Source organism: Moschus berezovskii, chromosome 1 (genome assembly GCF_049115385.1).
Source record: "Moschus berezovskii isolate FMDL1 chromosome 1, NW_MosBer_1.0, whole genome shotgun sequence".
Taxonomy (NCBI): Eukaryota; Metazoa; Chordata; class Mammalia; order Artiodactyla; family Moschidae; genus Moschus; species Moschus berezovskii.
This window is the reverse complement of record NC_142460.1, coordinates 77,765,537-77,782,113: the sequence shown is the minus strand read 5'-3', so window position 1 is coordinate 77,782,113 and position 16,577 is coordinate 77,765,537. Positions and strand designations below refer to the sequence as shown.

The 16,577-nt window shown below is 40.1% G+C and overlaps 1 protein-coding gene across 6 annotated transcripts in view; it reads right to left on the bottom strand.

The window, feature by feature from the left end:
• PHLDB2 (pleckstrin homology like domain family B member 2) overlaps positions 1-16,577 on the bottom strand; it is a 261,403-nt gene that overhangs the window by 91,930 nt on the left and 152,896 nt on the right. For all 6 annotated transcript variants that reach the window (XM_055421436.2, XM_055421114.2, XM_055421285.2 and 3 more), the window contains one exon: positions 5,226-6,574. In XM_055421436.2, the coding sequence (XP_055277411.2) occupies positions 5,226-6,574 (1,349 nt within the window). The remainder of the gene's footprint in view (positions 1-5,225; positions 6,575-16,577) is intronic.

The following is a 16,577-nucleotide window of genomic DNA, read 5'->3' as shown; positions in this document are numbered from 1 at the left end:
AAGTGCTTATAATAGTATTTGAGAAAATAGATGGACACAGTGAAAATTTCAAAAAGGAACTAGAAAATATATATAAAAAAAGAACCAGTCAGAGCTGAAGAATACAATAACAGAAATGAAAAATACACTAGAAGGAATTAAAAGAAGATGAGGTAATACACCTAGTGATAAGTGCTCTAAAAGACAGAAAAAAAGGAAATCACCTGATCATAATAACAAAAAGAAAAACAAATTTTAAAAAATGAGGATGGTTCAAGGAACCTCTGAAACAGTATCAAGCATTATAATATTCACATTATAGGGTTCCCTCAAGAAGAAAAGAGAGAGGGATGGGCTGGAAAATATATCTGAAGAAGGAAACAGATATCCAGGTACAGGACACATAGGTAGTCCCAAACAAGATGAACTGAAAAAGACCCACATCAAGACATATCTTAATTAAAATGGCAAATGTTAATTTTGAAGAGAGAATTTTAAAGGCAGCAAGAGAAAAACAGAGCCATATACAAGGGAATCCCCACAAAGTTATCAGTTCTTTTTTCTTCAGAAACTTTGCAGGCCAGAAGGGAGTAGCACGATATATTTAAAATGCTGAAAGGGAAAAACCTGCAACCTAGGATACTCTACCCAACAAGGTTATCCTTCAGAAGTGAAGAAGAGACGAAGTATTTCTCAGACAAGAAAATATTGAGTTCATCAATTCCAAAGTGACCCTAAAAGAAGTGTTAAAGTGTCTTCTCTAAGAGGAAAACAAAAGGCTACAATAAGAAGTGAGAATTTATAGGAAAGGAAAAATCCCGCAGGTGGGGCAAATTTATAGTAAAGGCTGTGGATCAACTATAATAATCGAGCATGAAAACTAAAAGAGAAAAATTGTAAAATCAACGATAACTACAATGAACAACTAAGGGATAGACATGAAGATGTAAAACATGACATCAAAAAGGGAGTAAAAAATGTAGATCTTTTAGAATTTAAATGACTATCACTTTCGAACAAGTGGATACATTGACAGCTGATGAAAAAAGATGTAGTATACACAGACAATGGAATATTACTCAGCTATGGAAAGAATGAAGTTTTCCCATTTGCAGCAACACAGATGGACCTGTAGGGTATTATGCTTAATAAATAAGTCAGCTAGACAAAGACAAATATTGTATGTTAGCACTTACATGTAGAATCTAAAAAATAAAACAAATGAATAAACGTAACAGAAACAGACTCACAGACATGAAGAACAAACTCGTAGTTGCCTGTGGGGAGAGGGTAGTGGGAGGGACTTACAGGAGTAGGGAATTAAGAGGCACATATTACTACGTATAAAATAAAAAACTACAATGATCTATATGGTATAGCACAGGGAATATAGTCAATATCTTATAATCTTTAAGTGGAATATAATCTATAAAAATACTGAATCACCATATTGCACATCTGAAAATAATACAATATTGTAAATCAACAGTACTTTAATAAAATGAATAAAATTACATGAAAAATTTGAGATTTGCAGAAAAGGAGCATATTTGACTTGGTTTATAACATTTACAAAGTTAATTCTATAAAGATGTAATAAAATGTTAAAATTTTGGCAAAATTTGAATGGCACTGATGAGTTTATTTATGAAGTAACTTTTTCATGAGAAGCATCCTGTTAATGTAAAACTAAAATAGAGTTATCTCTTAATGAAAGACCTACTTACTAAACTTGGAGAAATCAGCCTATGCTTACAAAAGGTAGTAAAAGTTTATTTTTGTAATCTGTCCAGAGAGAAGAGTTCAGCATCTCAAGAAAATAATCTGTTGTGTCTTGTCCTAACCGGGATATATACTTGCATATTTAAAATGATCAAAATAGGTCATTTCTGATTACTTTAAGATTTATTATTTATAATAAATAACTTATCCTCATTTTATTAGGTAATCAAACTGCAACATTCATTTTCTCAGGCATCCATAATCCTATATCATTAATCTCTAATTAATATTTGATTTTGCCTTCCCAAGATCAGACCCTAAATTCAGGAAAACAAATTTTTCAAAGATAACTTTCACACTTGAACTATCTCTAAGTTTTCCCAAAGGACCCTTGGGCAATGACAAAGATTTTTTTTTCTTAACCTTACAAAAAGAATGCTAGAAATATTTAGGTTTATTCACTACACCCCTTGTATAAATAGCTCAACACTATCAAAAAAAATGCATAGGAAGATTTGTCAGATCAAATGAGAAGCTCAGCTTTCCCTCATCTAATTTTTTATAGGTAAAATTTTATAAAGCTCGGTGATTGCATACCTTATGGAAAGGCCCTGGATATACATCAATATCCTCACCCTCTATAGTATATTTTTACCCTTACGTGAAACACTAATTAAATAAGATCAACATCCTATTGCATAATAGAAGATCAGACTTTCTTTCTTGATGATCAAGTTTGTTAAATTTACTGTAGATTAACCACAGCCACTTGTCCTTACCCTCACCCAATAGTCTGTGGTTTCTTCTCATGCTTGCTGAAAGAGTGCTTAAATTATAGATGAGGATGTGCCTTTAACAAAGAAAGACAGTCTCGGAGCCTCATGGACAGAGCTTTACCAGATACTCTTTACTCTTAACATTTCAAAGAATGGACTTACAGGCAGAGGCTGACAGAAGAGCTGGCATTATATAGGCAAGTATCATATAGTACTAGCAACTAAATCAGACATTCAGGACTTAATTTAGTCCAGAAATAGATGACTATATGAAATCAATTTAATGACTCAAGACTAGAGGAATAAGAATTAATTATATAGAACTCATGGAACTGAAACTGGAAATCTGATTTCTAAATGCAGATATGTGTTCTGGAAAATTATTGGCATTAATCTTAATGTTCTATTTTCTGATAGGGAAAACCCTTTTACCGTTCATCTTGATCTATCGCTAACCCTCAATTCAGTTGACTCCGATTTTGCAAACTAAATGAACATTCTTTTAATGGCAGTTTGTTCTCCTTGGCCTCTCAGAATTTAGGAAGTGATATTCTCTGTGGACATGAGTTTGAGTGAACTCCGGAAGTTGGTGATGGACAGGGAGGCCTGGCATGCTGTGATTCATGGGGTCGCGGAGAGTCGGACACGACTGAGCAACTGAACTAAACTGAACTGAACTGATTCTTTTCTAAGTCACTTTACTTTTTAATGGCAATAACATTATTTGCATACACTCAATAAGAATCTGTTTTCCGTTTCACTGTGATGTAATCAGACAAATAGACAATGCAATAGCAGGCAAATGTAGAGTGTCTTACTTAAAAATAAGCCTCATTTCTTATTACAAGCTCTTTATAAAGGAAAAAGGGTTACAACCTCATATCTGAAGTTAATACCCAAAACCTCTTCTAAGAAGTTGATCTAGGACCTGTTTGTGGCTTACAGGACACCAACCTTATAGGCAGTAAGAAAGGTCACTGGATTGCCAGGAACCTTAGCAGATTTGGTAAAACTAGAGGAATCCCATGGGTGGAGGAGCCTGGTAGGCTGCAGTCCGTGGTGTTGCTAAGGGTCGGACACGACTGAGCGACTTCACTTTCACTTTCACACATTGGAGAAGGAAATGGCAACCCACTCCAGTGTTCTTGCCTGGAGAATCCCACAGACAGGGGAGCCTGGTGGGCTTCCGTCTATGGGGTCACACAGAGTCTGACATGACTGAAGTGACTTAGCAGCAGCAGCAGCAGAGGAAAGAGAACTTTACCAACACTTACACATGCTAAAGATGGAACCTGCTGGCAATGAACTTCAAGTTTGGTTTCTTTTCCTTAGAACAGAAGAGTAAATAAGAGCATTTAAGGAAGACCTCTGGGGAGATGAAACCATTGAAATGTTCGCTTAGATACTTTAATAAATTATCAGATAGATTCTCTGGTTTTATCAATGAGAGTGGTTCAGTACAGTATAGTGCTAGGTTTGCTATTCACATACAAGAAGGCATTTATATGCTAATTACAACCTTTTCTAATTTATGTCAATGAATCAAGCCCAAATATAATGCCTTTTTGTGATCATGAAAAATATTTGGAGATCAGGTATGGTAACAAAGAAACTGCTATCCCCATCCACAGGACACCAAGTTCTCTGGGGCATACACATTTGTCTTCATTCACTAGTATATGGATCAGGACATTTGGAAACTCTGTAAGGATAGACATTAACTTACCAAGAGCTGCAACTGATACAGATAATTACTTTTCTAAAATTTCAAGAAAATGCTGCCCTGTATAGAGGTAAACAGTTTCAGATCATTATAATCCAAAAGTTAAAATTTTACTGTCCGGTTGGGCATTAACTAGCTTTGCATGGGATTCAGAAATCTTATTCCAGCATACTTTTTTATAGTAACTAAAATACTTTGATACTCTATACTTCAGAATATCAGCTCTACCATCCTACTGCTTCCTATGTTAAGGAAACCATTAATCATTAATGAATCAAAATAATCTGACAGGTATTCACCCTAAAAAATTTATTCTTAAAAGAAAAGAGAATAGAAAAATGTGTCAGCTTGTTCTCATTCATTAGTGGGACTCTCCTGTTCCCTCTATTTTCAATATTTTTATAGTAATCATAAATCCATAGAAAAAGACAACTCAGTAACTTTGGGGACATGTGAAGTTTGTAGTCATTATATGTATTCAGACATGGCTGAAGTATGATCTGTGGTGTGTGTGTGTAAGTGTGTGTATCCAGTGCAGAAAAACGGTTGAGCACCACTGGGGCAAACTTTCAACTTCTCAGACAACTTGCTATACAGAAAAACTTACTGCCTAATTCCCAGTGAGTTGTCATTTCACTGACTACTACCATCATAGCATATACATTCAAATTTGATGATGTAAATAATACACATCAGTTTTTCCTCATAGTCTTAAAAGACCGTAAGAGTTTTAAAGAAATTCAGTAAAATTCACAACTACCTTTGTTAGATTTATCAAGAATTTATAGTTGTGAGGCCTCTGCAGAGCAATTTAATATAACATTAGGTACATGGAGGCCTTCAAAACAGCCCTATGTGACTAATAATAGTGATTTGGGAAGAGGAAGGTTAGCAGGAGGAAATCTAGGGAGGGACACCAGGAGCAGGTGCACAGGGAAATTCCACACGCCTACATGTATCCTTGGAGCTTGTCTCCAAGAAGCTGCTCAATGAAACAGTGAGGTCAAGTCAGATGAAGAGATTACCAATCGCTCCATCTCCTGCTCCCTGAGTCTCTCCTCCCTCTGCCGCCGGTGATAATCCATCAGGTCGTCTCGTCCGGAAATGGAACTAATGCTGCTTTTCCGTTCCCGAAGGGCAGGCTGGGGGGTTCCTGAGGCCTGTCTGAGGCTGTCTAAGTCTGCATCATCAAACTCGACAGATCCACAAGAGAAGTTCCTTCTGGCTGCAAACGCTCGGTCCAGCTCCCCTGGAGGAAACGAATGACCTGGGCTGGTACCCGAGTAGGAAGCCCTGTCAAGGTCGTCAGAGGTGCAGGAGGAGGTGGAGGCCAGAAGCATCTTGCGAGCCACTCGAGGACTGGCAGGCACGCTGAGGGTGGAACTTACGTACGGACTGCCCTCGGAGGCAGAGGTTTTATAGGGCAAAGCTCCTGAGCTCAAAGAAGAAAAATTCAGGTAATTGTCATTGTCTATGATGCTATGAGGTAGATCCTTTTCCCCCAGTTTCGTTCGTTTGGAATTGCCCAGAGAGCTTCTTGGAGGCAGACTGAGGGGTGCCAACTGGTTCTCGGTGGCTCTATGCAACCTGGGGAGAGAGCGGCTGTAGGCGCCCATGTGACTCAGGCTGCCGCTAGAGTACTTCCTGGTTCTTAAACTGATGTTTTCAGATGCCGGGTCCCGGTGTCTGCTCAACTTGGGCTGAAGTGTCAGGTTGTCCTGGATGCTTATTTTCCTGGCTTGCTTTGGGCTTGAAGGCATGCTGGCCGCCCCTGACCTGCTGATGGGCGAGGAGCCAGTGTCACTCAGAGAACTTCCATTCCACATGGTCAGGAGCGAGCCAGATGCTTTTCGGCCTTCCAGCCCTCCGAGAAAGTAGACATTGTCATGGGATTTATTCCTTGAGCTATATTTGGAATAGGGAGGCTTCTCTGAAAGCCTCAAGGACCTTTCGGTGTCCCGGCCAAGAAAATGATCAAAGTCTGCTCTCCCAAGTGCATATCCACTCAGGGAGGGTGAAGTGCTGCGTAAAGGGGTGGGCGGTTTCATGGAAATACTTTTGTCACTTCCATCGCAAGAGAACGGCTTAGTTCCCTGAATTTTGGCCAAAGAAGGGCTACTTCTGACACTGGTTCCCAAAGGAGAAGGGCTTCTTTTAGCAGGCACAGGTTGTGAGAGGGTTAAATAGGAGCCAGAACAGTCTCCATTGGCTTTAAATCTCAGACTGGAAGAATATTTCTTTGGGCTCAGGCTCTCCATCATGTTTTGGGAATCGTTTTCGAGGGAATTCTCCACAAAGCCTGCCTCTAAGCTACCATTCTGTAAATCCAGCTGCTTTTGCATGTGGCTCTGCTCTGCCATAATCTTGCTGGAATCTGCAAAGAAAAAAAAAAAAAAGAGAGGGAGAGATTGCTTTACTTAACAAAGATTTAAAAAGACCAACCACTTGTTAGCCTACATGGGTACACAAATAGGCTGGCAATCCAATATTTTGCTGTTTTAGTAATAAACCTAGTAAAGCTGTCCTGAAAAGTGAAGATGACTAAAGACCACTGATCTGGGATGTTTTCTGAACAAAAGAAAAATAATTCAAGAGAACATCAGTGATATTTGAAAGGAACAAATCCCTAACACCAAGTACAGGTGCAAGATGAGGGGGTGGTATCTAAAAAAGACAAAGACCCTTTAGTGTTCTGCTCCCTGGAGGACCACCTGCTTCCTGAGTATCTAGCAAACACCTGAAGGGATGAGGCAATGGGCTTTCCTTTAGATGTCTCTGTAAGAAACATTAACCACTCAGAAGTTCTAGGGAAACTGAATTCACATTCTAGCAGAGAAAGATAATTTTATGATCAATAACATGAGGGTTAGAAGATGATTCTTTAAAAGAGGACGATGAGGGTTACCTTCTCAACAAAAAGATTTAAAAAACTTCCTGCATCCATCAGAAAAAGGTTGGTATTACAATAGTAGAGGGGAGAGTGGTCCCCACATTCCTGACGTATCAGGGTCAGGGAGAATATCTAGAAACCTGAAACTGATATGTTCTTCAAGTTCCCAGGCATCCCAGAGGCACCACGATCATCCTTGATCTAACTCTCTCCTCTCATGGAAACACCTTTCTCCTTCTTTTACACCCATCTGAACCCACCCAGTAATGCTGAAGAAGCCGAAGTTAATCGGTTCTATGAAGACCTACAAGACCTTTTAGAACTAACACCCAAAAAAGATGTCCTTTTCATTATAGGGGACTGGAATGCAAAAGTAGGAAGTCAAGAAACACCTGGAGTAACTGGCAAATTTGGCCTTGGAGCACGGAATGAAGCAGGGCAAAGGCTAATAGAGTTTTGTCAAGAGAATGCACTGGTCATAGCAAACACCCTCTTCCAACAACACAAGAGAAGACTCTACACATGGACATCACCAGATGGTCAACACCGAAATCAGATTGATTATATTCTTTGCAACCAAAGATGGAGAAGCTGTATACAGTTAGCGAAAACAAGACCAGGAGCTGACTGTGGCTCAGATCATGAACTCCTTATTGCGAAGTTCAGACTTAAATTGAAGAAAGTAGGGAAAACCACTAGACCATTCAGATATGACCTCAATCAAATCCCTTATGATTATGCAGTGGAAGTGAGAAATAGATTTAAGGGACTAGATCTGATTGATAGAGTGCCTGATGAACTCTGGACGGAGGTTCGTGACATTGTACAGGAGACAGGGACCAAGACCATCCCCATGGAAAAGAAATGCAAAAGAGCGAAATGGCTGTCTGAGGAGGCCTTACAAATAGCTGTAAAAAGAAGAGAGGCGAAAAGCAAAGGAGAAAAGGAAAGCTATAAGCATCTGAATGCAGAGTTCCAAAGAATAGCAAGGAGAGATAAGAAAGCCTTCCTCAGTGATCAATGCAAAGAAATAGAGGAAAACAACAGAATAGGAAAAACAAGAGACCTCTTCAAGAAAATTAGAGATTCCAAGGGAACTTTTCATGCAAAGATGGGCTCGATAAAGGACAGAAATGGTATGGACCTAACAGAAGCAGAAGATATTAAGAAGAGGTGGCAGGAATACACAGAAGAACTGTACAAAAAAGATCTTCACGACCAAGATAGTCACGATAATGTGATCACTGACCTAGAGCCAGACATCTTGGAATGTGAAGTTAAGTGGGCCTTAGAAAGCATCACTACGAACAAAGCTAGTGGTGGTGATGGAATTCCAGTTGAGCTATTTCAAGTCTTGAAAGATGATGCTGTGAAAGTGCTGCACTCAATATGCCAGCAGATTTGGAAAACTCAGCAGTGGCCACAGGACTGGAAAAGGTCAGTCTTCATTCCAATCCCAAAGAAAGGCAATGCCAAAGAATGCTCAAACTACCGCACAATTGCACTCATCTCACACGCTAGTAAAGTCATGCTCAAAATTCTCCAAGCCAGGCTTCAGCAGTATGTAAACCGTGAACTCCCAGATGTTCAAGCAGGTTTTAGAAAAGGCAGAGGCACCAGAGATCAAATTGCCAACATCCGCTGGATCATGGAGAAAGCAAGAGAGTTTCAGAAAAACATCTATTTCTGCTTCATTGACTATGCCAAAGCCTTTGACTGTGTGGATCACAATAAACTGTGGAACATTCTGAAAGAGATGGGAATCCCAGACCACCTGACCTGCCTCTTGAGAAACCTGTATGCAGGTCAGGAAGCAACAGTTAGAACCGGTCATGGAACAACAGACTGGCTCCAAATAGGAAAAGGAGTGCGTCAAGGTTGTATATTGTCACCTTGCTTATTTAACTTATATGCAGAGTACATCATGAGGAACGCTGGGCTGGAAGAAGCACAAGCTGGAATCAAGATTGCTGGGAGAAATATCAATAACCTCAGATATGCAGATGACACTACCCTTATGGCAGAAAGTGAAGAGGAACTCAAAAGCCTCTTGATGAAAGTGAAAGAGGAGAGTGAAAAGGTTGGCTTGAAGCTCAACATTCAGAAAACAAAGATCATGGCATCTGGTCCCATCACTTCATGGGAAATAGATGGAAAAACAGTGGAAACAGTGTCAGACTTTGTTTTTTTGGGCTCCAAAATCACTGCAGATGCTGATTGCAGCCATGAAATTAAAAGACGCTTGCTCCTTGGAAGGAAAGTTATGACCAACCTTGATAGTATATTAAAAAGCAGAGACATTACTTTGCCGACCAAGGTCCGTCTAGTCAAGGCAATGGTTTTTCCCGTGGTCATGTATGGATGTGAGAGTTGGACTGTGAAGAAAGCTGATCGCCGAAGAATCGATGCTTTTGAACTGTGGTGTTGGAGAAGACTCTTGAGAGTCCCTTATACTGCAAGGAGATCCAACCAGTCCATTCTAAAGGATATCAATCCTGGATGTTCATTGGAGGGACTGATGCTAAAGCTGAAACTCCAATACTTTGGCCACCTCATGAGACGAGTTGACTCACTGGAAAAGACTCTGATGCTGGGAAAGGTTGGGGGCGGGAGGAGAAGGGGACGACGGAGAATGAGATGGCTGGATGGCATCACCGACTCTGTGGACATGAGTTTGAGTGTACTCCGGGAGTTGGTGATGGACAGGGAGGCCTGGCGTGCTGTGATTCATGGGGTCGCGGAGAGTCGGACACGACTGAGCGACTGAACTGAACTGAACTGAACTGAACTGAACTGAACCCACACACCCTTTGAGGCTCAGATTAATATTCTAGTTTCCACAGTGAATAAAAGAATTCTTAAATGGATATACCTGTAAGAATATGTTTTGGACTCTAGTTTGAACAATATTAACTTACTACAGTTATAGTCTATAAAAATGTCTTTTCATTATAAACTAGCCCTGCCAATGTGAAAAGTTATATTTTAAACGGATCAAAAGACTTTTTTTAAGTTATCATCAAAGTAAAAATGCAGTTTAAACATTCTCATTGAACTCAGACTAAGACTAAGGCTAAGAATATCCTCCAACTTCTTAGGCACCTCAGACACCAGTTACTACATCTCTGTAATATGTGATATGTAAACAGAATCACGCTTGGTTAGTAATAAATATCATAATGTGCTTGTTCCTATGACCGACATACAAGTTTAAGGAAGCGGGTTATGTACAGTATTTCTATCATATCTCCAGTCCCTCCTGAATCCCACTGTCCCACAGGAGAGACACTCAAAGAACACAAGTTTTCAATTATCCATCACAGCCTTCCCCACTCCCTCCCAGCCTCAGATGGAGGATCTTCATCTTGCTTGCTCAACCTCACAGATTTCCTGGGCAAATGCAGGCAGCCTAATAAGGAACTGCCTTTCACCCACAGAGTTGGGCCAAGAAACAGTCTGGCTGCTTAAATCCTAGTGATGGGCTGAGTCCTCATACCCTCAAAGCTGCAGCTTCCCCCCGACAAGCTCTGCCTTGGGGTCCTTATCCTCCAACCCAAAGCCCTGCCCTTATGAAAAAAAACATGATAATCTTTTGAACTGGACCTCAAAATTTTTTTTCAAGATTCTCCTTTAGAATTGCTTCCCAGCTGGGGTCTGGCCCTGCCCTCTGGGTCTTGACAGGTCACAAATGTCCCTCTCAACAATTGTCTACCACCACCAATTCTGACCTTGAAAGCAACACCAGTCTGGCTCAAGCTATATCTATCTTACCATGTCCCCCTTGGAGGACTGAAGTCAAGATGACCTCTATCCAGTCTCGGTTCCTTCTATTTCTGACCAACTGTATCACATGTTGGTTTGCCATGTTGAAATCCCAGCAAACCATGGCCAATTCCCTCACGTCAAATTTTTTTGAACTGAGGAAACAAGGAAGTAGGTGGAACCTGAGAACATTACCATGCTATTTATTAAAAGGAAAAAAATACTCTAATTTCCCAACAATAGGGAAAAAACTAAAAGCCATAGTATGTCATGAGTATATATTAAACCACTTAAAATCTTATTATTTTGAGGTATGTTTATAACATAAAAAATACATTAATATAATGTTCAGTAAATTTTTAAAAACTACACATACAATGAGTGCAGCCTTACATACACACCCACCTATACACATGAATTACACACAGATGTTTAAGCCAGAATCTGAAGAGTCATCACTGGTCTCCTCTATCATTATATCCTCTATCCTCTACCATCTGTCACTTCTTCATTCCCTCCTTTCTCATTTTATCCATCAACAAATCCTATCAACACTGTCCTTAAAACATTGTCTGACTCTGATCATTTCTTGCTATTTCCATTGCTACCCCATTATTCAGTTCAGTTCAGTTCAGTTCAGTCGCTCAGTCGTGTCCGACTCTCCGCGACCCCATGAATCACAGCACGCCAGGCCTCCCTGTCCATCACCAACTCCTGGAGTACACTCAAACTCATGTCCACAGAGTCGGTGATGCCATCCAGCCATCTCATTCTCTGTTGTCCCCTTCTCCTCCCGCCCCCAACCTTTCCCAGCATCAGAGTCTTTTCCAGTGAGTCAACTCGTCGCATGAGGTGGCCAAAGTATTGCAGTTTCACAGGCCAGTATCTTTTCTTTCCTCTTCCATATGCTATATGCTCATTTTACAACAATAACAATGGAATGAAATAAATCACACTAGTGATTTTTAATTCATCTTTCTCAAACTAGTTTGTATTTTCCACATTTTATACCATGTGTTTGGGTTGCCTTGACAATGAATGAAAAAATTAGTGTAAAATACTAATATACAATCTGAAGCAATACTTCACTTTTAAGTTGAGTAGATGTTCATTTTTCTGAAGCTCTTGTCCAATTTTTGAGCCAGACACTAATTCTTCCAAAAAAAAATTAAAGAACTTCTTATCAGACTAACAATATGTTAGTTGAAGCCTTCGATGTTTTCTTCCAAATCTTCTAAAAGATTCAGGGGAAAATCCTAATTACACAAATCTGGTGGCTCAGACAGTAAAGAATCTATCCACAATGCAGGAGACCAGAGTTTGATTCCCGGGTCGTGAAGATCCTCTGTAGAAGGGATTGGCTACCCATTCCACCATTCTTGCCTGGAGAATTCCATGGACAGAGGAGCCTGGCAGGCTATAGTCTATGGGGCCACAAAGAGTCAGACACAACTGAGCAACTAACACTTTCACTTACTGTGACCATTTCATACTTTACACATCTGAAAGTGTAAAATCAAATGTAACTAATATATATCACTAATCACTTCCCTAATATGAATAAATGAACAGAGTGTTGCCAAAAAGGTCTCCAGATGTTTGTTGAATATAGCTAGATAATAATATTAGTATGCTCATTTTTTAATGTAGTTATTCAATTATTTCATTACTTGAGGTGATTCTGCTCATGGTATAAAAAAAATTAAAATCCTAACAGGTAGTATTAGGTACTTCATTCATTAATTATGTATTAAGTGCCTACCACATCTCAGACACTGGCTTAACAGGCAGTGGTGTTGCTCACTATTATTCCTGTTCTTTCCTTTCAGGAACACAGCAGTGTTGTTCTTCCTCATCCTTATGACATTGGGTCCCTATGTCCCTTGCTTTGATCAATGAAATATGAGAGAAAGTGATGAGTCAGTTCCAAGCTGAAACATCAAGAACTGGCATGATTCACCATTTCCATACCCCTCTTGTGTCCAAGTCTGTAAAGGCTTCCTTAGCCTACCTCCCTCAGTGAGGATAATGGGGAAGAGGGGCTTTGCCAATCCAAGATTGTCTTAAGCCACTGAGATTTGAGAGTTGTTTGTTACTATGAAGGTGCTAATCTTCATTAAGTGCCTACTATAAACCAGGCTTTGAGCTAGGCCCTGGAAAGTATGTGGTCAAAGATAGTATTTCCTGCTAATACATAGCTTAAAATCCGAAGTAGAAAATACATGTATGAATAAATGCTATACAATGTGACGCATGCCTTAACAGAGGACTGATTGACAGGTTGGTAAAGGACTGACTGACAGATGGAGGGGGGCTAACCCAGTGAGAGGGGTAGTCCGGGTGAGTTATGATGGGAAGAAATGACAATGGAGTTAAGTCCCACTGAAAGAAAGAGAATCTGATGGGTATTATCCAATGATAGCATAAACTTACCTCCACACCTAAAACTTTTAGGTTTTAAAAATATAAACAAAATCTCAAGCCCATCTGAGGTCAGACTACTGGTACATCCAGGAAAAAATTGTGTAGAAAAAAAGCAAGTTATTTTCTGTATTTATTAACTATGTATTTCTCTCTCATAATTACCTAAATCTTTTCCCATCTACACCATCATGTAAGATATGTTTTGTGGGGTCCAAGTCTATGCCTATATTAAATGTGGTTTAAATCTGACAGCAATCTTCCAACCATTTAGTGTATCTTAGACAAGGATACAAAGGGAAATCTGTTAAGTCAGGTGTTAGAATAACAAGCGAAGAACTAAAGCCAGTTGGTGGACAAAGCTCTGGTTGTAAGGTAATGCATACAAAATAGGGAACAGAATTAAGTGCAAGATGGGAATCCAGAAAGCAAGCCAGAGCAGATGCTGTGCAATGGAAGTTAGAAACTTAAGCCCTGAGCCCAATATTTACTCTAATGGTACAGAATTGAAGGTTTAACACCTCATGGCAAAATGGATACATAAAAGTTTAATTTTTGACTGAGCAGTATATGACATTAATGTCATCTTAGATGATAAAATGTATTAATATACTTCAACCTGTTTGCAGTTGCAAATGCTGCTCAATCACCCAAATGAAATATTACCAAAGTCTGTTTCCTCTTCCTTTGAGCCAACAAAACTAGAGGGTATCAAACTACTATACAGTATTCTTACTACCCTACAGGATGGCAACACTTGGTCCCCCCTCCTCCTTACATGTACTTTTTTTTTTCATAAAAAAATATGATTATTGGGAATTCCCTGGCGGTCCAGCAGCTAGGACTTCACGCTTCCACTGCAAGGGGCATGGATTTGATTCCTGGTCAGGGAACTAAGATCCTGCATGCTGCACAACACAGCCAATTCAGCCAAAAAGGAAAAAAAAAAAAAACATAATATAATTATTGACGCAGTTTAGCTGGCCAAACAAAATATCAAAATATTCCACAGTAGTGCTGGCTGAAAGATTAGGTTTACAGTCTGTAGGGAAGAGACAAGTAGGCCATTTGCAAATAATAAATCACATCCGAGAAATAGTCATGCAACATTTCTCCACCATACATATTGCAGAAGAAAGTTACAGATGATTTGGATCGGAGAACATTCCAGAGGATATTTTAAGATATTCATGCTTCATACTCTAGTTTTTCATTTCAGCATTTTTGGGTTTGTTAAGGATGGCTTCCCTGGTGGCTCAGAGATTAAAGCGTCTGCCTCCAATCTGGGAGACCCGGGTTCGATCCCTGGGTCGGGAAGATCCCCTGGAGAAGGAAATGGTAACCCACTCCAGTATTCTTGCCTGGAGAATCCCATGGACGGAGAAGCCTGGTAGGCTACAGTCCACGGGGTCGCAAAGAGTCGGACACAACTGAGCAACGGAACGGAAGGATGTGTAAGAAGTTGTGCATTTAAAGATTTGTCATCAGGTATAAACATGTAATTCACTCAAGTTACTGAAGTTGAGTATACCGGCCATAGCTAAATACATATGTATGGATCATTGTATCAGTTTGAGATCTTCAAGACTTAATTCCACAAATCGATTTGACTCAAAAGGTGGAGAATCACACACGTGCCTTTCTGACCCTAGGAGTGATAATAGTGGCTCATGATACCTCTCTCCTTCCCTACTTCCAGGGTATTCTTTTCATCGTGGGTGAGATCATAAGAGTGGAGGCCTAGAGATGAGAAGAGTATAGGGAAACATACAACAGGAAGTAGTAACATTTTCAATGAGACGAAGCAAAGGCAAGGAGAGCAGAGGCAGGAGGGCAGAGGATATATATAATGGGAAGCACTGGGTTTAATTCCCCAGGAGAGAGGGAGACAGTGACGTGATGGACCCTGCAGACAATGCATCAGAGAATGCAGGTGAGGTCAGGGAAAGAAAGCAGAGGAAGAACTGGAACGGTGGGAGATGAAAGGGGGTTATCAAAGTGACACTCAAGTGGAAGCGCGGCGGGAACGTAGTCTGTGTTAACGCAAGTAAAAGAGCAGGCGAGGAAGAGTCCAAGGTTTCCAGACTGGATTCTTGATCTCCACTGCTGTTCCTTTTTGCTTTCCTGGTGGCTCAGAGGGTAAAGCGTCTGCCTGCAAGACGGGAGACCTCGGCTCCATCCCTGGGTCGAAGAAAATGGCAACCCACTCCAGTACTCTTGCCTGGAGAATCCTGTGGACGGAGGAGCCTAGTAGGCTACAGCCCATGGGGTCGCAAAGAGTCAGACATGACTGAGCGATTTCACTTTCACTTTTCACATTTTGTGTAAACAAAAAAGAAGCCTCAGGGAAATTATAAAATAACTGCATTATGTTATTGTGGAAGGAAAACAGGCCCTAGGGTCCTAATGGCTCCAGACACTTTATGCACATGAACAGAAAGATAACTGGGTATGGAAACGGGAAGAAGCCATCTGGTGCCCATTTGAGAGAAAAGACAACACAGGGACGTCTAAACAGGAAAGAAGTTGGTGTGTGTTCAAACGTCTGGGCTTACTTTTCAATCCATAAATTTAATCCCTCCAGAGCACTTGTTATTTTTATCACCTGAAATGTATATCATCTTATTGTCAATTAGAGAATGCCAGGAGTCATTTAGAGATCTACGGAAGGTAGCATAGCAAGTCACAGTACATTTTTCCTTTGAGAAGTAAATTACTGGAAAAACTAATCTCAAGGATGATGTTTGCAAGTTTCTTGGTAGATTCTTTTTTCTTTGGCGCAATGCTGGTGTGTGTTTTAAAATATAATTTTCCAGCTCTATTTGTACCAAATAACATCATAGTGAGTTAACCAAACTGTAAGTCACCAATGGTGAGCTTCAGAGCACTGTAATGGCCAGAGCTGTAGGGATCTGGGTTTCAAGATAATGAAAACACACCCAGGGAGCAAAGTTTTAAAAAACAAACAAATTAAAATGAAGCATCTGTTGTGTTGTGTGTACTGTTTTAGAGGACAGAGCTTTAAAATCTGGCCTATATATATAAATTCAGTTTTCCAGGTAATTTACACCAAGAGTTTGGAGAATCCTTAAAATATACATGTTACTTGTCATTTTATATTGCCATGCACAAACACTTCTCAGGATCATCCAATACAGCAGGAATTAATCAAAAGGGGACTTCTAGAGCAAGTCACTGAAAAGAGGAAACCTTTTCATATTGCTGGGGAAAGGATGGAGATTGGCGTGGCACATTGCCATGCTCACTCAGTCGTGTCTGACTCTTTGCGACCCCATGGACTGTA